The 26,356-nt window shown below is 38.7% G+C and overlaps 1 protein-coding gene across 1 annotated transcript in view; it reads left to right on the forward strand.

The window, feature by feature from the left end:
• The window catches only part of HCN1 (hyperpolarization activated cyclic nucleotide gated potassium channel 1), a 508,954-nt gene that overhangs the window by 477,126 nt on the left and 5,472 nt on the right, over positions 1–26,356 (forward strand). Inside the window, exons 6-7 of the mRNA XM_089682702.1 lie at positions 5,265–5,505; positions 7,875–8,039. Coding sequence (XP_089538828.1) covers positions 5,265–5,505; positions 7,875–8,039 — 406 coding nt within the window. The remainder of the gene's footprint in view (positions 1–5,264; positions 5,506–7,874; positions 8,040–26,356) is intronic.

Here is a 26,356-nt window from a genome sequence, read left to right on the forward strand (position 1 = left end):
ATTACATGCAAAGCAAGATAGTTCAATCCGTGATTTGTCATATTTGTGATGATTACGGCTTACAGCTCATGAAAACCCCAAATCCACAATCTCAGAAAATTAGAATATTGTGAAAAGGTGCAATATTCTAGGCTCAAAGTGTCCCACTCTAATCAGCTAATTAAGCCATAACACCTGCAAAGGGTTCCTGAGCCTTTAAATGGTCTCTCAGTCTGGTTCAGTAGGAATAACAATCATGGGAAAGACTGCTGACCTGACAGTTGTGCAGAAAACCATCATTGACACCCTCCATAAGGAGGGAAAGCCTCAAGAGGTAATTGCAAAAGAAGTTGGATGTTCCCAAAGTGCTGTATCAAAGCACATTAATAGAAAGTTATGTGGAAGGGAAAAGTATGGAAGAAAAAGGTGCACAAGCAGCAGGGATGACCGCAGCCTGGAGAGGATTGTTAGGAAAAGGCCATTCAAAAGTGTTGGGGACTTTCACAAGGAGTGGACTGAGGCTGGAGTCAGTGCATCAAGAGCCACCACACACAGACAGATCCTGGACATGGGCTTCAAATATCATATTCCTCTTGTCAAGCCGCTCCTGAACAACAAACAACGTCAGAAGCGTCTTACCTGGGCTAAAGAAAAACAGACCTGAACTGTTGCTCAGTGGTCCAAAGTCCTCTTTTCTGATGAGAGTAACTTTTGCATCTCATTTGGAAACCAAGGACCCAGAATATGGAGGAAGAATGGAGAGGCACACACTGTAAGATGCTTGAAGTCCAGTGTGAAGTTTCCACAGTCTGTGTTGATTTGGGGAGCCATGTCATCTGCTGGTGTTGGTCCACTGTGCTTCATTAAGTCCAGGGTCAACGCAGCCGTCTACCAGGAGGTTTTGGAGCACTTCATGCTTCCTTCCGCAGACGAGTTTTACGGGGATGCTGACATCATTTTCCAGCAGGACTTGGCACCTGCCCACACTGCCAAAAGCACCAAAACCTGATTCAATGACCGTGGGATTACTGTGCTTGATTGGCTAGCAAACTCTCCTAACCTGAACCCTATAAAGAATCTATGGGGCATTGCCAAGAAAAAAATGAGAGACATGAGACCGAACAATGCAGAAGAGCTGAAGGCCGCTATTGAAGCATCCTGGTCTTCCATAACACCTCAGCAGTGCCACAGGCTGATAGCTTCCATGCCACGCTGCACTGAGGCAGTAATTGCTGCAAAAGGGGCCCAGACCAAGTACTGAGTACATATGCATGCTTATACTTTTCAGAGGTCCAATATTGTTCTATGTACAATCCTTGTTTTATTGATTGCATGTAATATTCTAATTTTCTGAGATTGTGGATTTGGGATTTTCATGAGTTTTAAGCCATAATCATCACAATTATGACAAATCACGGCTTGAACTATCTTGCTTTGCATGTAATGAGTCTATCTCATATATTAGTTTCACCTTTTAAGTTGCATTACTGAAATAAATGAACTTTTTCACAATATTCTAATTTTTCGAGTTTCACTACTGAGTTACATCTCAGTAGTGCTCTTTCAAAAATTACAAAGGAAAGATCTTCATTTTGTCCTTGTTGTTGCCTCTAAACATAAAGCATTTTCAATTATTCTGAAAAGACTCCTCTTATTGTCTGAGACAAACTCACTCATTACATTTGATGATTGTTACCACATCAATACAACTTGTCTTCTTTTGGAGACATTCCCCCGATGTCTGAATCACAGACAAGCTCCTGATAGATGATGAAGGCCCATAATGAAAGAGACAGGATTCAGAGCATCTCCATTTTACAGTGCTTTAAATTCACCTTGTTTGTTCAGGCTGCAGCATTCGCAGTACAACAAAGCCATCTGCAGTCTTTGTGTATACAATCTTTTCTCTTACAGAACAGTTTGTTCATGGGGTCCTGTACAATGTGTTCAGTGTGTCTTGCCAACTGGATTGTTAAGTATGAACCATCAGCAAAAGAACCTTGAAATAAGCCCCCACTGTAGCTACAAGCAATGTGGAGCAATTCATTCTTCACAGCTGCTCGACTTGCTCTGCTCCTCCGTCCTGAATTCCTGCTCTGTGTTTACTTTACAGATTGGAAGGTTGCTAAGTCACTGCCGGGAGGATAAATTGCTCCAAAATGACTGCAGTTACAGAGGTCACTGAGGGCTTATGTTAAAGCCCCATGCACATGGACAATTTGAAGCTAAAATATCTTCTGGGGTTAATTCCCAGATTGTTTCCCCATCCAGTGTGTTGCAGGAAATGCTTACAGAAGTGAATGGCTGTATGTAACTATAATCTGGTTTAGTGCATCAGCATAAGCACGCGCATGCGTGTATGATGTAGTCAGGGCAGGATTCTACGATAAAGGATATTTAAGCCTCAAACTGTCCATGTGCATGGAGCCATAATCTAATTTGCTGCATAATAATAAATATAATAAGTAAATGCTTCACTGTCCATAGCTTGGCCACAGGCTCACTTTAAATTTCAAATGTACCCAAGTTCTGACCAGGCTAATTTTTTAATTTGTAAAGAAGGGCAGTGAAATAATTCTGTTCTAGAGGATATATATATATATATATATATATATATATATATATATATATATATATATATATATATATACCGGTATATATCTATTATGGAGTAGTCACAAGCTAAATGACTGTTTTATGTTTTGCAGGAATCTTCTCCTGCAGAGGCAAGGTTATAATAGAGACAAACTGCACACCTGCTTTGGGGCCTGGTTACATAATGATAAATTGAGGCTGCATAATGGATTATTATTATTATATACTGTATATACTCAAGATAGCATAGGGTCAGTATTCCACAATTGGAATTTATTAGATATCTCCATTCAAGAGATTTTTTTTTTAATAAACCAAGAGCATTTATTAATCCCATATGCCCTGTAGCAGACCAGAAAAGCATAAATGTTTTAGGCACACAGGCCAAAAATTCAAGTGTAGTTGCTTCATCCTCCACTTCCTAAAAGGTTATATTTCATTTTCTGCTAAATATATTTTCGCTTATAAAAAGGCATCTCCAACTGAGCTAAAAATAACAAAATTGAGCTGTTGCATTATTAAATACTGTATTTAGGTTCGCTTAATGAGCAATAACTTGCTTGGGGTGACATTCAAATAACAGACTTCCCTCATGAATATTGCCTGCAAAGTGAAAGGAAGGTTTTTATCATCTTTTCATATCCATTTCAGCCTCTATTTACTGTGTTCACTGGGCTACCATCCGGAGAAAGGTGACCTTCGTGATTGCAGCAATTCTCTTGGCTTAGCCCATCATTTTTTTATTGATGCCACTTAACACTACAGATTTCACTTTTGGTTCTGGTCTTCAGCCACCTTTATTGACCCATCTTCGGCCACCTTAATTGGCCAGAGCAGGAAGAAGTCACTCCCGCTCTTGCGCAAGAGTTCAGTCATCCCAGAACAGAGGCAGTGTGCCACAATGTAAACTTAGCTGCTTATGTGCACCTCAGTGTACATTCTAAAGAAAATTGTGAACAGGCAACTTAGTGTATTTTATTGCAGAAGAGACACCCCAAAACTCTTCTTCAATAAAATCCCTGCCTGTTAGCAATTTTTTATTTTTTAACTTTAATTTAGCTATAAACCTTGATAATGACAGGCTAAGGGAAGTGACAGTTATTTTCAGCTGAATACAACTAGTTTTTTTTTAAATTTATACATAAATGGCTACATTAGAGTATCCTAACCTTGGTTTAAAGCTCAACTCTGGGGATGTGGTACAACTCTAAAAGCTAGTCTCCACTTCACTCATTCATAAAAGTATTTGAGTGACAGGCATCAAGAGGTAGTTTCTATGTATATAGCAAATTAATTTGTTATACCCAAAGTTTAGAATTAAAGCTTTATGAATTGACTCTACTCTACTGTGTGTTACTGACTGGCAGCGTGTATACACAGACCATCATGCTAATACGGTATAGCAGGAATCTTAAGAGCCTGGTCAATCAGTTGTGAAGAGGGTTTTCTTAGAAAACATTACTAATCAGAGAGAATATGAGCTGGATTGTTGAATTGCAGTTTCATTAACAGAGGCAGAAGTATGTCTGTGAAGGTTCTTATTTATGCAGGTTGTGGTAGAACTAGCAGTTGCATTTACATTGACCTGTCCTGTATTTCCCTTTGTTTTATTGTATGCATTTCTTGAGTTTCCTTTGTAAAGCGTTTGAGAAGCTACATTTTGTAGGTGCTATATTTTTTGTAATTATTATTATTAACATTTCAATACTCGTATATATGGCTTCCTCTGTTCAAAGGAGTGTCAGGAACATACCCCAGCATTTATAGTCACATGAGAAGCTATCACCTTAATCCAATCACTATGGTGCCATGAAATTTGTTAAGGCAGATGTTGATTGTCCATTAACATTACAGAAGGTGTGACAGTTTATTAACCCCTTGATGCCGACGTCACACATATATGCGGCCTCACAGAACTGGGCTTTTTTCTGTGGGACTGCATCTTTGCGTACCTGTCTTTGTGCTGCTTTTTTTTTTTTTTAAATTGGTGTCAGTGTGTTTTAGGTAAAAAAAAAAAAGCGCACTATTGTTTCTGGGCTGTAATACAGGTACAAACAAGGTATAACATACACATATATGGCATCGCTGTAATCGTCGAGCTGGAAAATGTATTTTGGGCTGTTTTTTGGTGGTAGGTTATGGTAGTAACAAGAAACACACAGTTAAATAAAAAAAATATTTGTTTTACTATTTTGGGCCAGTTTTCCTTTGATAATAAAATTAAAAAATCCAGAGATATCCATTACCAATTACCAACAAATAAAAGCCAAATTTGTCCTGAAAAAAAATATAAGGTATAATCCACCTGGATGTACAAAGTAGTTGTGATGATATGGACGTTTTTACTAACACATGTCAAAGTTGTAAAGTTTTACTTGGGCTTTAAGATTTGTTTTACCCTTAGGCATGAAGGGGTTAAACCACCCTATGGTGCTGTAAAATTTGGAACGCGTGTTTATTGTTCCTGTCACATAGCTCAAGGTGTGGCTTGTTAAATTGTAAGTGTAATTTTACATAAACTATAATGGCGTTGTCATTTTACCAGTTAAATGTTTTTAATTTGTGGTCTATATATAGTTCTTGTATTTTGATTGTATTTTGGCAAATGCTGAAGATGTTCTTTTTCTATATAGTGTTCAGTTTGCCTTTTCATTGTGTTTTGATAAGTATATTTCTTTTTTTATTCCTAGGAGATAGTGAATTTTAACTGTCGGAAACTGGTGGCCACAATGCCTCTGTTTGCTAATGCGGACCCGAATTTTGTCACCGCCATGCTGAGCAAACTGAAGTTTGAGGTTTTTCAGCCTGGAGATTATATCATCCGTGAAGGAGCCGTTGGGAAGAAAATGTATTTTATTCAACATGGCGTAGCAGGCGTCATTACCAGATCCAGTCGAGAAATGAAACTGACTGATGGCTCTTATTTTGGAGGTCAGTATAAAACATTTGGGGGAAAAATTATTTCTAGCAAGTTAAGTAACAAAGTAAGACTAGGCTGACTTTAATAATGCTCTGTCTTTGAAAGAGATTTACCACTACAACTTTACTTTTTCTTTGCAGTTCATAACTCTCCTGTCCCTTCATGACTATATTTACAGTATTTCTTCACTGTATGTATAGCGTGAGCCATGGTTGTTACAGAGGCTGGCCTTCACACATCTGCCTTCATTTCTGTTACATGGTGGATTGATGGGTCCAGCAGTTTACACAGTGGTTTACACAGCGGTCCTGCTGCTTCAGCACAGAAACCTTGGCCATCTGTGGACACATTGGTGCAGTGTATGGACATTAAAGCCCACTCTCTGTGCCACCACACATATGCACTATTTTATTTGTCCTGTTTACCATTATCTTAGAAAGTAAAAGAAAATCCCAAATTTTGGGTTGAAAAGTAATAGAGGGGAAATCTTCCAATAGGGACACTAGTTCTGGTGACCCGGGTGTCCCCAAGGAATTCCCTTAATTTACAGGGATTTCCTCTCACTTCCTGTTTGACTGTGGGACAGGAAGTGAAGGGAAATCTCCGCAATGGGACACAGATGGTGAAAACTAAATCTAACAGGGGTTATAACCCTCCCTTGCTCTATCCAAAATGAGAAAGTTTTGCTTATAATTCTACTTTTATTTTCAGGTTGGGAAGAATATTCCTTGGTTAGCTATACATCCTTCAAAAAAAATATAGATGAAGAGGACAGAATGTAGGCAGTAAAAATGTAATGGTAAAAAAAAGAAGCAAAAAAAAAACCCAGTAGGGTTAAAGTATATCTTATGCCAGTTTTTTTTTTGTGTTTTTTTTCAAGCGTAGGGAATGGATAAAACAAACCACTGTCATTTCTTGTCTGTATTCCAGTGGTGGAGATTTCCCCTCACTTCCATAAAAATCTCTGCTTAAAAACTGTAGTAAAATCTACAGTTTTTACTGGAATAGCTGCTTAAAGATTTCTCTTCAACAGTTCTGTCAGAGACTGCTGTAAAGTTTTGGTATTCCAGTTACTTTCTGTCTCAGTGGCCATCAGTACAAATAAAGATGGCAGGTAAAGGTCATACAATATAATATCAAAAAGTTTTGAAACTAGTTTTGTAACACGCCAACAGGAGGCTGCATGCACAGTCACATGGAGCACTCAGGGTCACAAAGAGAGACAGAAATAGTTAGGGCTTCAAAAACACCAGTTTGACATGCCTGCTGTAGGGTAACATTAGAAAAATACTGCCCTACCTCATAACAGCTGCAATTAAAGTAGGATCACAACTTTTTGTAAATGTATTCACAAGTGTGTAATATTTGCCTGTCATATGGTGACAGGTGCTAGAGTTAGTTGCCACACTAGTTCTGCTCTGAATAATGATTTAAATCATACGTAGGTAACATTGAACAGGACGTAATTTGCCTAGTTGTAGAAAAGCTATTTATTTGTTTGGAGGGAATACTTAGTGCAGGGTTCAGGTGTTTCCAGTGAAAGGTACAGTTAATGCTACACGATATAAAGACACATTAGACAAGTGTGCTTTTCTAGCCCTGTGGCAATATTTTACGGAAAGCCGTTGTACGCAAAGCCATATCCATGAAGATATAGGTTGATGAGTTTGGAGTGGAGGCTGTTAAGTGACCTACAAAGAACCTGAATCTCAACCCCACTGAACACCTTTGGCATGAACTGGAAAACCAATTGTGAAACCAGGTCTTCACACCCAACATCAATGTTTGACCTCAAATACTGTTTCAGCTGAATTCCCACAGACAAATTCCAAATAGAAAGCCTTCCAAGAAGGGTAAAGGCTGTGATAATTGCAAGGAGGGTGGGTAGGTGGTTTGTGTTCCCCATGGTTTTGGTTAGGGAGATCACCTATATGCTCAATTCTAAGAAGACATAGATTCCTCCTTCCTAAGGGCATGGGGGGAAACAAAAAAAATGGTATGCATCAACCACTGGGCACAGTGTTGCACAAAAAGCCAGTTTACTGTGTGTACCATATAAGCATTCCTTCAGAAACGTGGGCTGAAATAAAGTGTGATCTGTGATCTTATTGTTATGGGGATACCAGTCTGTATGCCTACCGTTCTTCACTGGCATCTTTCTAGGAGAGAGGTCTATGAATAAGTAAAGAAAACAAAGAATCTCAAGCCTCCCTATATATATTTATATATTTCCCAGCTGCAGATTGCTTTGTTCATTTGTAGTATTCGCTTTTACATCTCCATGTTGTAATCTCAGTATTCTATTCTTTTATTAGGTGTTTAATGTTAAATACATGCCTTTACAAGTTACAATATGCAATATACTTTTATTCCATTCCAGAAATATGCCTTTTGACAAAGGGTCGTCGAACAGCCAGTGTACGAGCTGAGACTTATTGCCGACTGTACTCCCTGTCTGTGGAGAATTTTAATGAAGTTCTAGAAGAATATCCAATGATGAGAAGGGCCTTTGAAACCGTTGCCATCGACAGACTTGACAGGATAGGTATTATTGCTTAATTTTGTGTCTATTCCTGAGCAATAGTTTAAATTTTCTGTTAATAGATGTTACAATACATACAATTTTTTCAGCTTAGTGCATCGTTCACCACGTTAATACTTGCTTCTTTGCATGAGCATGCTATGCATTTGCTTGTTGTACATTTTATTTATTGGTTCTTATAGTCAGCAAATGGGCAGCCTTGTCCCAAATTCTCAATTGAGCTAGAGATAATGTATAACTATGAATAGAAGGGATACAGCTGCAGGTTCTAGTACAAGGTCCAATTATGGTATGGCAACAGCTGTGTTATGTCGAACAAATTGACAGACTCCAAAGAGTAATTCACCCTTATTTGTATAGACAGACCCTCGCTGATCAATATCCACATCTTCATTTTAAGAGGTATGAAAGATATACCTGCAATCTGGAGTCAAATATATGGGTTCTGCCTGTTTGAGCTGAGGTGTGTTGCTTGCTAACTGCAGTTTGCAGAATCTTGCCAGCAGCATCTACCATGTGCCGTCATTTTGGCAGACTGCAAAATGTTACTGGTTTGTAAACACTGCTTTGACACTGCTCCTTTAATAAATTTGGCTGCTGTTTTAATTTTCAGGCTAGCTAAGGGCCATAATTTGTAATAATACATACAAAATTTACCAGCTAATTAAATGCTGGTCTGCAGTTCTCCTTGGCATGTACACTATATTGCCAAAAGTATTGGGATACCCCTCCAAATCATTGGATTCAGGTGTTCCAATCACCTCCATGGTGACAGGTGTTTAAAATCAAGCACCTAGGCATGCAGACTGCTTCTACAAACATTTGTGTAAGAATGGGTCTTTCTATGGAGCTCAGTGAATTCAAACGTGGTACCGTGATAGGTTGCCACCAGTGCAATAAGTCCATCTGTGAAATTTCCTTGCTACTAAATATTCCACGGTCAACTGTTAGTGGTATTATAACAAAGTGGAAGCAACTGGGAACAAAAGCAACTCAGCCACGAAGTGCTAGGCCACGTAAAATGACAGAGCAGGGTCAGCGCATGCGTAGAAGTCACCATCTGCAGAGTTAAAAGCTAAAGACTTCTAAACTTCGTATGGACTTCAGATTAGCAAAACAACAGTGTGTAGAGAACTTCATGGAATGGGTTTCCATGGCCGAGCAGCTGCATCTAAGCCTTACATCACTAAGTGAAATACACCGTGTCAGATGCAGTGATAAAGCAACCCACCACTGGACTCTAGAGCACTGGATATGTGTTCTCTGGAGTGACGAATAACACTTTTCTGTCTGGCTATCCGATGGACGTGTCTGAGTTTTGCAGTTGCTAGGAAAACAGTACTTGCCTGACTGCATTGTGCCAAGTGTAAAGTTTGGTGGAGGGGGGATTATGCTATGGGGTTGTTTTTTAGGAGTTGGGCTTGTCTTCCAGTGAAGGGAACTCTTAAGGCGTTAGCATACCAAACATTTTGGACAATTTCATGCTCCCAACTTTGTGGGAACAGTTTGGGGATGGCCCCTTCCTATTCCAACATGACTGCACACCAGTGCACAAAGCAAGGTCTATAAAGACGTGGATGAGCAAGTTTGGGGTGGAGGAGTCCTGACCTCAACCCAATAGAACACCTTTGGGATGAATTAGAACAGAGACTGCGAGCCAGGCTTTCCCATCCAACATCAGTGCCTGACCTCACAAATGTGCTTCTGGAAGAATGGTCAAACATTCCCATAGACACACTCCTAAACCTTGTGGACAGCCTTCCCAGAAGAGTTGAAGCTGCAAAGGGTGGATCAACTCAATATTGAACCCTACGGACTAAGACTGGGATGCTATTAAAGTTCATGTGCATGTAAAGGTAGGCTTCCCAATACTTTTGGCAATATAGTGTATGTGTTTTCAATAGACATCAACTAGATATGATGGACAGATAAAAACTTCAGTTCTTCATCAGATTCTTCTAACCCGGTGCTGGTAGAAATGTCCCTTTGCTCTGCTAAGGCAGAGCTTACTCACTAATATATTTTCTAGCGACCCTTAGCTCAATATTATATAGAGCTTAGCAGGCCAGAAATTTAGCAAAGTACTACTTCACAAAAGAGTAAAAAAAATATACCTGTATTTTTTTTAAATACAGACAGAAAAGTATAGCAAATTCCCTGGCAAAACTAAGCATTTCTTCAGGTCATGTTTATTTCAGACCTATGAGAGATAAGTTGAAAAAGCCAACACGCCCTCTGAATTTGCCTTATCCTTTGGACTTTGACACATTTCTGCTGTCTTTTATGTTATGCAGTTTCCTAGGCATATGGAATGGAACTTTAAGGGTTGACATTACCTTTAGACTGAAGAGAACATTGCACTTTTCAGGGGGATATTCTAAGAAAAACACCCCAGTCAAGTCTAGTGTGTACATGCATCGTGGCGGCCCTAGTTATTCTAACAGATGGATCGTACTCTGGTAAATGACTGGGGGCCACCATGAGTATGGGCCAGTCATAATATTGAATTGGGTTGCATAGCACAGAACCCAGGTGGGATGTTAAACGAGGAGGGGTTGGAGTTATATGTAAAAGGCAACAAGTGAGGTTGTCCTGTAAGGGAGCAATGTGTACATTATCAAACTTGAACAATTTAATGACAGGACCAAGTTCTGAGAAAACTTTTGTTTGTTTTTTTTTGTTTTTTTCCTCATTAAGATGATTGGGTATTTGTAGAGTATGTATGTTAGGTATGCCAGTGTGAAAATGACTCCCTTTTTTTTATTAATTCTATTAGTGTGGAAGTAGACTAGGCAGCAAATTAGTACTTGGACGGTTGCTATTGTCTCTTAACTTTCACTACGTTATATTTTGAGGTGATATTATTACCAACATGATGATTATATGTTAAATATGGAATGTATCTTTTATAACTTAAATATTTGAGTTAATATTTGATTTCATACAGTAGTTTTGTTTTTATTTTTGTTTTTTTATTTTCTATCTGCACAACAGGGTATACATATTTTTTTCTCTTTTTTTGTTTTGAATATGCAAAAAATAAATTGTAAATTAACAGATTAGAAATATCAATTTTTTAACAGCATGTATTTTTCTTCTTTGAAGGATTATTGTGCACATCAATGACCCTCAGGTTTTACAACATGTAGCTATATTAATGTGTTTATAAATACTGTAAAATATATATCTCCATTATTTACCTACATTGTACATGTATATAGTATTTTACATTTTCGGAATGGTCCCAGATAAGGTAAATTAAACCAAGAGTTAAAGGGCATAATGCCTTGCAATTGGCAGGCTAACCACTTTTCACTAGCTGATAAAAATGACCAACGGCAATTTACTGGGGAAAAAAAAAAAGTCCATTATGTCATGCTTTTCATGGAAATCGTTGGTGGTTGGTTGCTTTGATCTTTTCTGTGTTTTTTCTTCAATCAAAAGCTAGTAGAACGTGGTTGAAACTGCCTGGAAATTGCCACAGTTATGACCAGCAATAATACCAAATTAAAGTTTGATGCACTGGTTCTCAACATCTATTGCCTGCTAATTATGTTTTCCTTAAAATAAATACAAGCAACTAACTATTAAATCATATATACAGGTTTCAAATTAAATTGTAAATGTCAGGGATTAACTTTGCGTTTCCTGTTGTATTCATAAAGGCTTTTGCTTTGTTCGACTGACACCACTGTGCTTTGTTGACAAATACATTTGCAGCTTAAAGTGTATCTATAACCAAAGCTTTTTAAAATTTTTAATAGAATGGGGGATGATTAACCCTGTCAGGTTTTACTGTTATCCGGGGGTCTGTTAGAGAGATTTCCCCCCAGTTTTTGGTCTGAGTGTGACAGGAGGTGAAGGAATCTCTCCAGTGGAGCCTTGGATGACATGACCTAGCCTAAAAGTGCCCAAGAAGGTAACACAGTGCTGGTGTAAAGGTACCTTGTGACTGCATGTATGGGCTTTAATCTTTTAAGTGAACAATTCATTTCTGTGAATTCATAGTGGGAGTTTCGTCTCAAGGAATGGGCATGGACCCCAAAACACATCAATAGTGGAAGGTGACATGCTAACAACCCTATTTGTATATTCATCCATAGATCATCTTGTGTTTTTCTAAAGCATCCCCCCCAGGCTGGCCAAAAAAGGGTAAAGGCTTCTGCAACATCATAGCAGCAATAGAATCCTGCCTGTACCCTGCCTGGCTTAGAATAGGTGATATAGTGTAAATAACTTTATATTAGAAGACTGTTTGAAAAATGGTCCATAATGGAAAAAATGTTTGGCAAATAAATTTCATCTGCCTTTTTCCCTCTGCAGCCTACAGAGATGTGCTTAATAGTAAATTTGACCCTGCAAATATTTTAGGCACAGTGTGTATAAAAAGTGGAGAATAAGCCCTGACTTCTTTTATTAAAGTGGTTGTTAAGGCTGAAGGGTTTTTTTAACCTTACAAACAAAGCTTTACAATCACTTTAAACTGGAAAATGCTGGATCCTCTATTGATTTCTGGGGTTCCGGCACATAAAACTTGAATGAAAGGGTTTCCGCAGGTACATGGGATCGATTTGCAGACTAACATAGACAAGATGCCTGCATTTGAGCACTGTTGTTATTGCAGGCACTGCATTGGGTTGTTTCAGCTTCATTTTATTACCGTTCTTCTAAATGGCCAGTTACAAAAAAGCACATATAAATGTTAAAAAGTGTCTCTTTATTGGAGCTTCCAGCATATCTGCAATATGTATTTTGCCTCAGTCTGTCATTTAGTCTCTCAGATCTCAGCTCACTCTATCAGCTGTTTTGCATTCCATCAGATTCCATTTTATCATTTGTGCTTTCCTGTCTTGCGTGGTGTTAGTCACTTTTGAAAGCTGATTGTGGTGAGAAATGTTTGTTGCCTCATACCATGTTTGTTATTGGTGCGTTTCATTTACCTGGGTTATACCTTTATCTGACACTTCATTTCCATTTGTCTCAGTGAGTGGTCTTTGCATTTTTGATCCTCTGCTTGTGTGATACATCAATGCAGCTTTTGGTGCATGATCTCTATGTTCGGGGTATGTGTTCATCTGAGTGTGGCCAGTCCTTCAGATATTACCTTCAATCGTGAACATATTCTTCTGTTTGACGTCATCAGTCTTCTCTATATTTATGCTTCTCATTGTCTCTCATTACCGAGTAACATTTCTTATGTGTGTCTTCCTATTTTTAAAAGCATATGTATGCATAATATAAAAAAATACTTTATTTTTGGATAGAGTAGGAAATGGTTAAGACCCAATTGTATGTGTTTTTTTTCTGTCTTTGTCCTTTAAATAAGGTTTCCCTTCACTTCCTTTCCTAGAGGCACAACAGGAACTATGAAAAAATCTCCCCAAAGTGAGTAGAAATCCTTTTTTTTTTTTTTTTTTTTTTTTTTATAAAGAAACCGGGAACAGGAGTCCCTGATGGAGCATTTACCTTCACCTCCTGTTCCTAGGGCAACTTTAGAATTTTGGATTTACATAGGTCAACAGCACACAGAAAGTGCAAGGACATAGACAGCAATAAAAACCTTACAGGTGTTTTAACCCTTCCACACTCTATGCATACTTTTAATCAGTTATCAGAATCTTTAAACTTTACCTTTTTCACCCAACATGAACTGTAGTTTTTTAAGCTTACCATACACATTACAATCCGACTGTATAATCTTTATGAAATCATTTTAGATTGACCAAACCTATGTAATACGAGGACCTACCTAAACTTTTAAGTTTGTATGCAATTAATCAAGTCTCTTTAATACAGAACTGTTGGTAGAGCTAAACAAGTTTGGATAGTCAGGTTGTAACGTGGTACGCTTTCGTTTGTCAGGAAACCTATCATCTTGTGAACAGTTGCATGACTTTGCTCTCTGCTAACTGTATAGAGATAAGTGTGCTAATCAGCAATTTTCCATTTTAACAAATTGCTGTTCTAAAGCTTGAAACTTTTTAAATTCATTTCCCTCCATGATTTGCTAAACTGCTGCATGTGATTGTGTAAAGTCCATGGTGTATTGGAGCTGGGCTACCCTGTTCCAACTCAAGATTCCAATACATCCTTACTTATCTGTCAACATTTTTTTTGTTCATTAAATAGTCATCTTCTTACATTGACATAGGTAGATATGTGTATTACTAACAATCATAATCATCGTTACTAACCCAAATAAGCATTGGGGAAACAATGGCCTTGATATTTATTCATTAAATGATATGACATTGTATTTTTTCACTCATTGAATGTAGAAATTACCTGTTGGTTCTTATCTGATGACCGGTTTAGGAAAATGAATCTCTGCCAGGCAAAATACACTATGGCTTTAAAGTTCAAATGGAAATCTGGATCTTGGGAACAGCTTAGTTGTACAATACGGTGAATAGGTCAAACAACTTTAATGTTGTTACAGGGTCGGTCCACACTTCAAAATAAACAGCAGATGAACTGAAAAATCTATGACACCATGGTTTCACATTTAGTTACATCTTAAATAATATTTTGTGATGTTATTTGATATAGGATTTTTTGATAATTAGGTGTAGTTTACAGTTGAATACACAGCATTAGATTTTTAAAAAAAATGCTTTTTTCCTTTTCACACACTGCAGAAGTTTGCCTATATGTGGTTTTTCAATATCATTACGTAGCTACGGAAGTTCAAACACTTCTGCTAGTCAATTCATCACTTTTTGATTTGCAGCAAATCACAAATAATAATGGATCTATTCTGGTCCATGCCTAAGACCTTTCATGTGCCTGCAACAAACCTGAAATGTTCTTATGAGTTAGTTTTTGAGTTACATTTTAGAGAACTGGCAATTCTGGCATGTGCAGACCCCAAATAGTCCCTTTTATTTAAATTTTTATTGTAACTGTAGTTTCTCCCTTTCTTTTTAAAGCTCTGCACAAACTATTGGCACTTTATAAATGCTGTAAATTAATAATAGTAATAATTCACCCAGTTTAGTTATCACTAATAACAAGCACATTCCTGCTAAATTCATACTGCAGGGTATGTGCTGTCTAGATGGTCACATGTGTGGACATGTGTATGTGAACTTATGTCTCCATTCGTGCCATATAAGAATTGCCAGCATTCTAATATGTACAGTAAAAAAAGTACCTGACTGAAATCATTGGAACAAGCTGTTTGTTTTTCTTTAAATGTCTTCAGGACATCATCCAGTAACCTTCAAGCATATATTTTAAAATTTCAAATGAAATCTTATAAAAACAACCTTTTGAGCCTGCTCAGGATCCCTTTTGTCAAGGCTCAGAATCTCTGACTGGCTCTATCCAAGGCTTCAAATTGTGTGATACATATTCTGTTCCTCATAAAATGCAGTGGACTAATAGCACACTTTTTGTGTGCAAGTGATGTTGATGATTACTACTACTTTTGGTACAACAAATATCTACTTTGAAGAGTTGAATATGCGATGAATAATTACATGCTAAACTGTTACTGGACTAAATGCTTTTCTTATAATAGTGGTTGTTTCTCTTGTGTTCCCCTATAATGTGGGATATTCTGAACATGCAAAATATGGGACTTTACAGATACCAAAGTATCAAAATGATATGAACAAGATAAACTATAAAAAGGTCAGACATTTATTGCTGTTCACATTAAATGTAATATCTCACAATTCAAAGATGCAATTCCATATTTTAGATTTTGCATCTGTATGTAAGACAACAACATAACCTTGAATTATCTCAGAAGTTGTTAATGTCACATAAGTGAATTATCAATCAATTTTCCAACTGATATTTGCGGAGGAACGAAACCATTTTCAACACATTTCCCAGATATTAAAATCTTCCTCTTGGGCAGAAAAGCAATGGGGTAGTAGATCTACAAAATCATATTGAGTTAAAAATATGTGTATGGCATAACAATCTTCATTATGCTTTCAGTCCATAATACACACCTAAAATTATTGATTTGCATTTAGCCAGTCAGGCACACAGTGAATTTGCACCGGGCATGTCGGATGTATGGCTAGTTGTGTACGATTCCATGGAATCTTGAACTATGCCAAACCATTGTCCCCAAATTTACATTAGATTTTGTTGGAAATGCTGTATGAAGGCACTGTACTGGAGATGGCATCTTGTTTGTTAAAATCTCTCCATATATAGCACTTAATTAATCATCATACGTAGAATCTAAAAAAGTAGGGTTAGAGTTTGGTGAGCATTATTCTGTGGCAGTCTCAGAAGCTGCTTTAAGTTACTGGTGGAATCAAAAGACCAGATTCCCAAGACAATGGGAAATATTGGGGCTTATTTTTCTGAAGTTTTTATGTGTACAGTAGCCCAGGGAATGTGTATTCACTTAAAATTCCAAATCAAGAGCAGAATATTGAAAATTAACATAATTCATCTGCATATGGTGGTCTGTTATAAATGAGAACACTTTCCACTGGCAAACATAAAAATGACTATGAGTTTGATAATTGCTTTGTTCTTCATTAGCTAGATATTTCATTACATTTCTAGATCATGCAAGACATAATCGCCTAACTACAAGAGCTTTAACTTTGCTATGGAAGGGACTAGGGGACATTGTTACAATAATTCTGTAATTTTCAGACTACTAGTTGATTCGATCTTTATGAACACCAGTAAATATAGCAGTTGTTAAGCCCAATTGAAGACTTCTTTTTTATTACTTAATTGCGGACAGTGCTCAAATGCCCTATGCTGGCAGTACAATAGAATCCTGGATTGCTGATCAACAAAGCAGCAGTTTGAGTCTCCAGCAATTGGACACACCACATGCACAGTGCTCCTATCAAGAAGGCTCACACTCACTGTGTAGCGCTGCTGGAGTGTCTGGATCTCCAGTATGCTGCATGCTCGGGTCATTTACAGTTGCAAGAAAAAGTATGTGAACCCCTTGGGATTAAGTGGAGTTTTGCATGAATTGGGCATAAAATGTGCTCTGAAGGTCATCTAAGTCACAACAATAGAAGAACACAGTCTGCTGAACATAATACTACACAAACATTAGATGTTGCCATGGTTTAATTGCACATAACATGTAAACATTCACAGTGCAGGGAGGAAAAAGTATGTGAGGCCCTAGCTTAATGACTTCTCCCAGAGCTAATTGGAGCCAGGAGTGAGCCAACCTTGACTCCAATCAGTGTGATGATATTGGATGTGTTGTTGACAGCAGTCCTGCCCTTAAAAAACACACACCTGTTTTGGGTTTACTGGTTTCAAGAAGCACTGTCTGATGTGCTTCACAGAAAAGAGCTCTCAGAAGACCTACGATGAAGAATTGTTGACTAGCATGAAGCTGGAAAGGGTTACAAAAGTAGCTCCAAAAGCCTTGATGTTCATGTGTCCATGGTAAGACAGACTGTCTACAAATGGAGAAAGTTTAGCACTGTTGCTACTCTCCCTAGGCATAGTCGTCCTGTAAAAATGACTGCAAGAGCACAGCGCAGAATGCTGCATGAGGTAAAGAAGAATCCCAGAGTGTCAGCTAAAGACCTACAGAAATCTCTGGCACATGCTAACATTTTTGTTGACACATCTACAATAAGGAAAACATTAAACAAGAATGGAGTACATGGGAGGACACCACGGAGGAAGCCATTGCTGTCCAAAAAGAATATTGCAGCACATTTGAAGTTTGCAAAAGAGCACCTGGATGTTCCACAGCACTACTGGCAAAATATACTGTGGACAGATGAAACCAAGATTGAGTTGTTTGGGAAAAACACACAACACTATGTGTGGAGAAAAAAGGCACAGCACACCAACATCAAAACCTCATCCCTACTGTAAAACATGGCGGAGGGAGCATCATGGTTTGGGGCTGCTTTGCTGCCTCAGGGCCTGGACAGATTGTTGTCATTGATGGGAAAATGAATTCCAGAGTTTATCAAGACATTTTGCAGGAAAACGTACGACCATCTGTCCGCCAACTGAAGCTCCGCAGAGGATGGGTGATGCAACAGGACAATGACCCAAAGCATACAAGTAATTCAACAAAACAATGGCTGCAACAGCACAGAGTACGCCTTCTGGAGTGGCCCAGTCAGAGTCCTGACCTCAACCCGATTTAAATGTTGTGGCATGACCTTAAGAGAGCGATTCACACCAGACATCCCAGGATTATTGCTACACTGAAACAGTTTTGTGAAGAGGAGTGGTCCAAAATTACTCCAGATCGTTGTGCAGGTCTGATCTGCAACTACAGGAAATGTTTGGTTGAGGTTATTGCTGCCAAAGGAGGGTCAACCAGTTATTAAGTCCAAAGGTTCACATACTTTTTCCTCCCTGCACTGTGAATGTTTACATGTTATGTGCAATTAAACCATGGCAACATCTGTTTGTGTAGTATTATGTTCAGCAGACTGTGTTCTTCTATTGTGACTTAGATGATCAGAGCACATTTTATGCCCAATTCATGCAAAACTCCAAGTAATCCCAAGAGGTTCACATACTTTTTTTTGCAACTGTATACGCTAGGTACAGCACAACAGTACATTCAAAAATAACAAAGAGCAGATTGCATTAACTAAAAAATGAGCCTTAAACCGTGCATTATTTCTGCCTTCTAATTATTGTAAAATTCCATTTTTGGCCCTTAACAGAAAATAGATGTATTTATTTGCCAGGTAGTGACACTTTTTAGCTTTGAAAGCCAAAGCTAAAACAATGCTTTTGAGCAGAATGATTTGATTGGTATATAGTTAATATAAATGTCATAGTCTTTTGTTTGTATTATTAGTAAGCACCCTAAAAGTCCCTAATTCTTATGGTTCATTAAATGTTAATTTCCACCCACTTCTTACAATGTATAAAATATTACAATGGTATATTTTTACCAGTAATCCATTAAATCCACAATAATTTATAAATAAATTTAAATTTTTAGGTAATTTTTATCTATAAAAATGTGTTTGCATCTGTTATTAATTTTTTACCCCTTTTTTAAAAAACATTTTTTGACTAAAAACTGTAATGTGATAAAATATTTATATAATTATATTAAGTAGGTAATGTTTAGGGAAAACAAGATACATTCCACTAATAGGAAACACTTAAGTGCATGATTAATATTGCTTTTGTATTTAAGCTAAAATAAAGGAAGAGCAGTTGACATTCTTTACAGGCATTTTAGTTAACTATTTTAGATTGTATACTGAAAACAAAATCTTGAAATAAGAAGCAATACAGGAAAGAAACATCAGGTAAAAAGTAAAAACAACATGAAAAGGATAAAAAATAAATATATTTTTATTTTTTATTAAGATAAAGATATAGGATAGACCAAAATAGGTCAAATGTTTAAAAAAAACCCAGAATAATTCTAAGCATATTTAGTGATATAATATACATCTAGATCCATTTTAATTATTATGTCACCCTTTTCCCTTACCTTTCCTCTCCTTTTTCCTTGGTAAATTTTCATATACAAACTACACATATGGATATAGAACTATTTTGAACTCCTGAAATAAAAAAAAAACAATAACAATATTTGTAATGTTTTATTTTTATTGTAATTTATATTCAGGCTTCAGAGAGGACCTGGAAAAGAAATTCAGGTTTGTTTTTGCTTTCCTCGGCAATAGCCCAAAGCATTAGTTTATTTTCTCTTGCTTTTATGACATAAATGTTCTCTTTACTCTTCTCTTAGCTGTTTGCTTCTCTTAGATGTTCTTCCTAGAACGGAACTGCATATACCTGTTTTTCTCTCTAAAAATTTGAATGCACAGTAGGTTCCATTAGGCTGTATGTCAAATAAAGTTAAAAAGCATGGATGTGTGTAAGTGTGGCTAGATATTTTATCACTGTATCTGGTGAAAGTTTGCACTTTCACCCAGTAAACCACTACTGTTATTTCTCATTTTTTGTCCTGTGGTGCATTTTTTTTTTTGTTGCAATTTTCACCTGTCTACTTTCACAGTACAGTTGTATGTGCTCCTTTTATGGTTTTAATGAATTAACTGCATATTAATGAATGAACTATCCACTTAACCATTGTGGAATTATCTACTTAACCATTGTGGACATAATTCTCTATTTTCAAAACATTCAGAATGTGGCTGCATTTTTTTTGCATGCAGTTTGCTTTAAGTACAGTAAACTAATTTCAAGTATTTCAAGTTATATGAAATTTGTGAATGGATACCGCTATTTGGTCTTTTTTTTGCTATTTAATAGACTTATAAAAATATACTTAAAGTGCACCTGTGCCCAGACTAAGGGCAATAAAGTATTTACCTATTCTTAACAAGCTGTAAAGGGGCTTTAAAACAAACCCTTCCTGTCTGTTCTAGTTGTATGTACTATGACGTTACTCATTTTCAAAGATTCTCAAAAATCCCAACAGACTCTTAGGTTGGGTTTCTGTCAGTTTCTAAAGGCTTAGAAACATCTGTTGTGTGTTTGCATTAGAAGTCTGTGCCAAGATTCTGCTTCCATAGAAAGTAAAGGGGGTAGAAGCTATAATTTCAGTGCTTCTGTTGTGTAATTTTAAGATACATTTCTCCACAATGTCTTTAGCTACAGATTTGTGCTAGAGCTTGTTTAAAGTGCTTTTAATGCCTGTTCAGAATATTTAAATATTTTAATGGGCATGGTCTGGTCACAGGTTCACTTTAGGGAAAGCACAGAAATGAATATCCAACATCCCCCCTCCACACCTGCAGTTTTGCTCATAATGATTGTTTGTTAAATCTTACATTCATTCCAGTACAGATTTCAGGGGTGTCCATGACTATCACCTTTGATGAAAGCAATAAAGCTAAGAAGTTAGCATCCATAAAGCAGGTAGCAGGGATAGTAATCTGAGACTTTTAGCTGAGATATCTGTTCTGAAAAACAGTTTTCCCCTTTCGCTGGGGTACATTTGCAAAAGTAGGCTAACGAACTTGGTGTAACAGAACCGACCTAGACTGCAGGTGAGTACGTCCATTAGACTACTGCTTCCACGTCCGAACACCGACAACAGACACCACAGCTGACCATACAAGACTAGACAACACCAATCTTGCAGTAATCCAAAAAGTAGACTAGTTTATTTTAACAGAGATACAAGATCTATACACTCAAGGGAACAATCCCTCCTCCCTGCATAATTACATAGGGCAGGGCAATCTACATTTAGTAACAAGAGAAACACCAACAGACAGTCCCATCAGGAGAGAGGGCTGCTGGAGACACCCCCCCCCCCCCACCAAGCCAATACACATAAACACATACATCCCATAATAGTTTGCTCCCAAGCAAGACACACAATAGAACAATGGGATGCAACCACTTGGCATTAAACAATCTACAACCCCCACCCCACCTATGCATGTCTACACAATATTATGACAGTTAACCCTGTACCCCTAACAGGCACAGGGTAACTTACACATAATAGGGATATGGGGAGCTGAGACAGTGGTCCAAAGTGAGCTGGGTTCTTTAGGCCCCCCACCCAAAGTGACTCCCGTCACATATCTCCCCTTTCAGCAGGAGACCAACACAGGAGGAGGGAGACCCCAGATGGGTTGACTCCAAAGTTAGTTGGTACTTCCAGTCCCCCAATGCCAGCACCCATACAGTACCCCAAACAAGTGGTCCCACACAAAGCATTCACCCAGCCAACCTCTGCCTCTCTCGTAGAACATACCTGCTGCTGGGGAGAAGTACGGGCTGGTCCTTCTCCCTGAAGTCCTCTCAGCCGCTGGAGAGAAGACAGGGTGGCTGGGCCGACTCCATTATGCTGTTGGGGATCTGGACTGACTGCCCAGCATCCCTGGAGTATCCAGGTGGTGACTGTAGTGTCATCCACTTTGACTTGATGGACATCCCCCAGTGTTCACAAAGTAAGGCTGACATCCTCCTGTCCCAATGCCAGACCCTTTTCTGGGGTTGTGTCAGTGGAGACGGAAGTCCCATACACGGACATCAGCTCAAGCTGCAGTTGTGAGGTTCCGATTGCATCCTCTTCCTGTAGCTGTAGCTACTGCAGTGCTGATTGTTGTAGGCAGAGGTCAACAACGCCATGCCCTGATGCCAGCTCTTCTGCTGGAGGCGAACCAGCTGGTTCCTCCTCAGCAGAAAAGTCAATCAAATCCCAAGTCTCTGGAACTGGTGTCTGGGGATAGGGGTTCATCATCTCCTGTCCGTGGATCCCAGAAGATGTTACCAGTGCTGGGCAGAGTTCAGCAATCGTTGGCCCTATTGCCAGCTCTTCTGCTTGAGGCTCACCAGGTTGTTTTTCCTCAGCAGAGAAGTCTATCAAGTCCCTAGTTTCTGGAACTGGTGTTTGGGGATAGGGGTTCACCAACTCATGTACGTGAAACCAAGAAGATGTTACCAGTGCTGGGCAGAGGCTAGCAGAGCTCTGCCCTTTTGTCAGCACTTCAGGTTTGGGGATGGCAATCTCTGGAATTTCCACTGCCGATTCTTGGGCATGCTGCTGAACATGTTCTAGCAGTTGTTTCTATGCCCTTTCCAGATGCTGTTCTTTCATCAGAAGGTATTCCAGATCTGGTTCAAGCTCTGAGACCCCTGTAAGACCAAACATAGCCTCTCTGTCTTCTCGCAGGTCCTCAGGGGTAGGTTCTCCTTCATTGCCAAACACAAAATGATCTCTAAGGCTCTCCCTCAGCAATCCAGGGACACCAAAGTCATATCCCTCCGGAGAGCATGCTGTTGTCACCCCTAAATATTTCTGCTCTGCATACCATTGCAGAGCCCGATATCGGTTGTCCAGCTCTATCTCCTGCTAGGCCAGCCTGTCCAACTCAGTCACCCATTGCTCCTGGGGTCACTCTCCCAGGAATAGCATCTGTAACTTCTGATGGTCCCTGGCCCGTTTTCCTGAGGTTGGATAGCACTTGCCCTTGTACATACCAACAACCTGGAGGGCTACACTCCAAAGCACCACCCGAATCCGCTTCCTGAGCTCCAGGTACTCATCCACAGTCCTGGGGTATGTTGCAAGAATGATCCGCAGCAGCCCTTGGAATTCTGATGCCAGGTCCATATCGCCACTGGGGTGACCGACATCTACTTTCCTGATCTTGAATCCTGGTGGTGGTTTGGACGTGTTCACAGCCGGGAAGCAGAATCCCACCACTTGCCACCAATGTAACGGAACCAACCCAGACTGCAGGTGAGTACTTCCGTTAGACTACCGCTTCCCCATCCGAACTCCGAAAACAGACACCACACCTGACCATACAAGACTAGACAACACCAATCTTGAAGTAATCCAGAAAGTAGACTAGTTTATTTTAACACAGATACAAGATATATACACTCAAGGGAATAATCCCCCCTCCCTGCATAATGACACATTAACACATACATCCCATAATAGTTTGCTCCCAAGCAAGACACACAATAGAACAATGGGATGCAACCACATGGCATTAAACAATCTACAACCCCCACCATACCTATACATGTCTACACAATATTAGGACAGATCACCCTGTACCCCTTACAGGCACAGGGTGACTTACACATAATAGAGATATGGGGAGCTGAGACAGGGGTCTCCACACCTCTCCAAATTGAGCTGGGTTCCATGGGCCTTCCATCCAAAGTGACTCCCGTCACACTTGGTATAATTGTTTTAGAGCCTACAATCGGCTTTCCAGTAAAAGTAATCTGAGTGGCTATTTAGCTGCCCAATGGGAATGGGGGCCTCCCACCCACCATCTTTCCAGGGCTCTCCTTTTCCCCCGGGTAGCCCAGGACTGCTGTAAGCAGTGAGGTTAACTGCTCACAGAGGAGGAGAAACATCCGTTCCTCCCCCTCCTCTGTTATAAATGAAGCTGGAAATCATGAGGATTTTGTCACTTCCAGTATCAATTTTGTTTTCTGCCTTGGAGGGTAGCTGATCTCTTAATAAAAAAGTACCTGTTTCAGCCCAAGCCACTATAAGGGGTGCTGCTTACTCCTTGAGATAGCAAGAAAGCATCCCCCATGCTCATGCGCAGATGCACTCGCACATAGGTCCTGCATGCATATGTAAACATTGATTGCACCACACATGTAGATAATTCTAGTGCCAGAGCCCATATTTAACTCTAAAAAGGTAGCATGCAAAGGCTTTTCATATGTTGCCTGTGGATAATTTTAGGTACCGTAGTTTGTCGCCCTTTCACAAGTGTGTGTGCAGCTTTAAAACTGGACATGTTTTGGTATCGATTTGCTCAACGCAAGATCATCTTTTATATTTTACTAAAAATGGGTATTATATTGTCCGCACTAAAATTCATTTAAGTGTATTTTTTTCTTGAAAATTTCAGTTTGATAAATGGCTGCACAAATATCCGGCAACACAAGAATTGCAACAACCACCATTTTCTTCTCTAAGTTCTTTACGAAGTAATTTTCTAGAAAAAAAAAGCTGATTTTGACATGTATGTGAAAATGTTCCAAATTTCCCCGGGCAGCAAGTGGTTAATAAGACAGTAAAGCAAATATACATTGAGTGTATTGTTAGACTGGAAGGCCCTTGGACCTACAGGGTTACGTTAATCAAAAAATGTATGTACATAAATCATCATCAATACAGGGCAATGCAGAGTCATAAATGTAAAATACATGAATAACTGGATCCTTCCAGCACTGTCTAAGACTGCACGGTTCACAGTTCGTATGTATATGTAGAGTTAGATTTCATCAGCCAGAATCCCTGGAAATATCTGTAATAAAAGCAAGATTACAGAATGCTTATGTATTTTACACAGCTTTCCTTACTCATCCTAATATTACAATATTTAAAAACCAGCTTATTAATGCAGTAACAACAGTACTTCCAGCACACTTCCTTTTACAAATCAATATCCAATTCTTGGCTTGGACTACTAAATGAGGAGGCTTATGCAAACAAGAAGATAAACTATCCATAAATAACAATATATAGATGAGCTTCCTATCATATATGAAGATCTGAAATCACTTGTACAATATATATTTCTCACCAGTATAATTCTAGTAATGCTGAGTATAGGAGTTATTACTAAGGATGGCTGATATGCATAAGAATGTTGAGATTTTTAGCTGGATTGTTAATGGAGCTATTTCTGGAGGCGCCAGCTATTTCAGTCTAACATTAGTGTCATACTGTCAATTAAACAAGTATAACTGAAGAATAATTCTTCTTTCAGGTTATCCCTCTTCGCAAACAAAAGACCGAGGTTATCTGCTTACAGTTTCACTATGTAGTGTTTGGAAAATACAGCAAAAAAACTATATGGGGTGAAGCTAAATCAGCTGGATGACACCTACTAGCAAAAAATAACAAAGCAATACATAAATATCCCAAATTTTGGATCATAAATAATGTCAACAACAAGTATCAACATTTCCCTTTGATGTCAAAGCTAAACCTGATGCAATATATACCAGTGGTCTCCAAATTGCGACCTGGGGGCCAGATGTGGCCCTTTGCTTGCTTTTATCCAGCCCTTGGGGCACTATTTCATCCACTGATACCAACAATGGGGCGTAATTTCCCCCACTGACACCAATGAAGGGGCATAATTTCCCCCACTGACCCCAATGAAGGGGCATAATTCCTGCCAATGACCCAAGGATGGGAAACAATTCTTCCCATTGACAACAGCAATGTGGCCCAGTTTCTCCCAGTGTCGCTAACAACGGGGCTCAGTGATACTGACAAAGCACAATCCCTTCCAATGACACCAAAAATGGGGCATTGTTTTTTTCAACAGGACCTTTTCTACTCCCAATGGCCATGATCCGGCCCCCCTAAAGTCTGAAGTGGCCCTTTTGTTTAGAAAACTTGGGGACCCCTGACATATACCATTTACTTTAAAGAATGCAACTTAAACTGAGGACGCTGATAGTGAAGAATCGTTATATTATTAAATTCACTTAATTGTAGCTAAATGCAGCCTTCTGTCACATAGCAGCAATGTTTCAAGACACCCTGGACTTCTCAAGCAACTGAACATGTCGCTGTTATGTAACAGAGGGCTGTATTTTAAGTGACATTTAGTAAACTATTCTTATTGATACAAGCCTGGTGCAGGTTACATTCTTTTCATGTGTGCTGTAGTGTGCTCACTGCTTGCAACGAAACTACAAACACATACATCTATACATTTTTTCACACAAAATTAACAAAACTTTCACCCAGGATTCACATCTTTCCATTAAATCGAATCAAAAAAATGTCAATTTTGGGTGAAAACATTTATAAGTCATCCCCATAGTGTTTCAGTCCTAGGGATTGAAAATTTCCAGCATTATTGTGCTATACACTATGCAAAATCAACCCCTGC

The sequence above is a fragment of the Staurois parvus genome, unplaced genomic scaffold (assembly GCF_062004578.1).
Source record: "Staurois parvus isolate SC_StPar_1 unplaced genomic scaffold, SC_StPar_1.0 ptg000294l, whole genome shotgun sequence".
NCBI classification, from domain to species: domain Eukaryota; kingdom Metazoa; phylum Chordata; class Amphibia; order Anura; family Ranidae; genus Staurois; species Staurois parvus.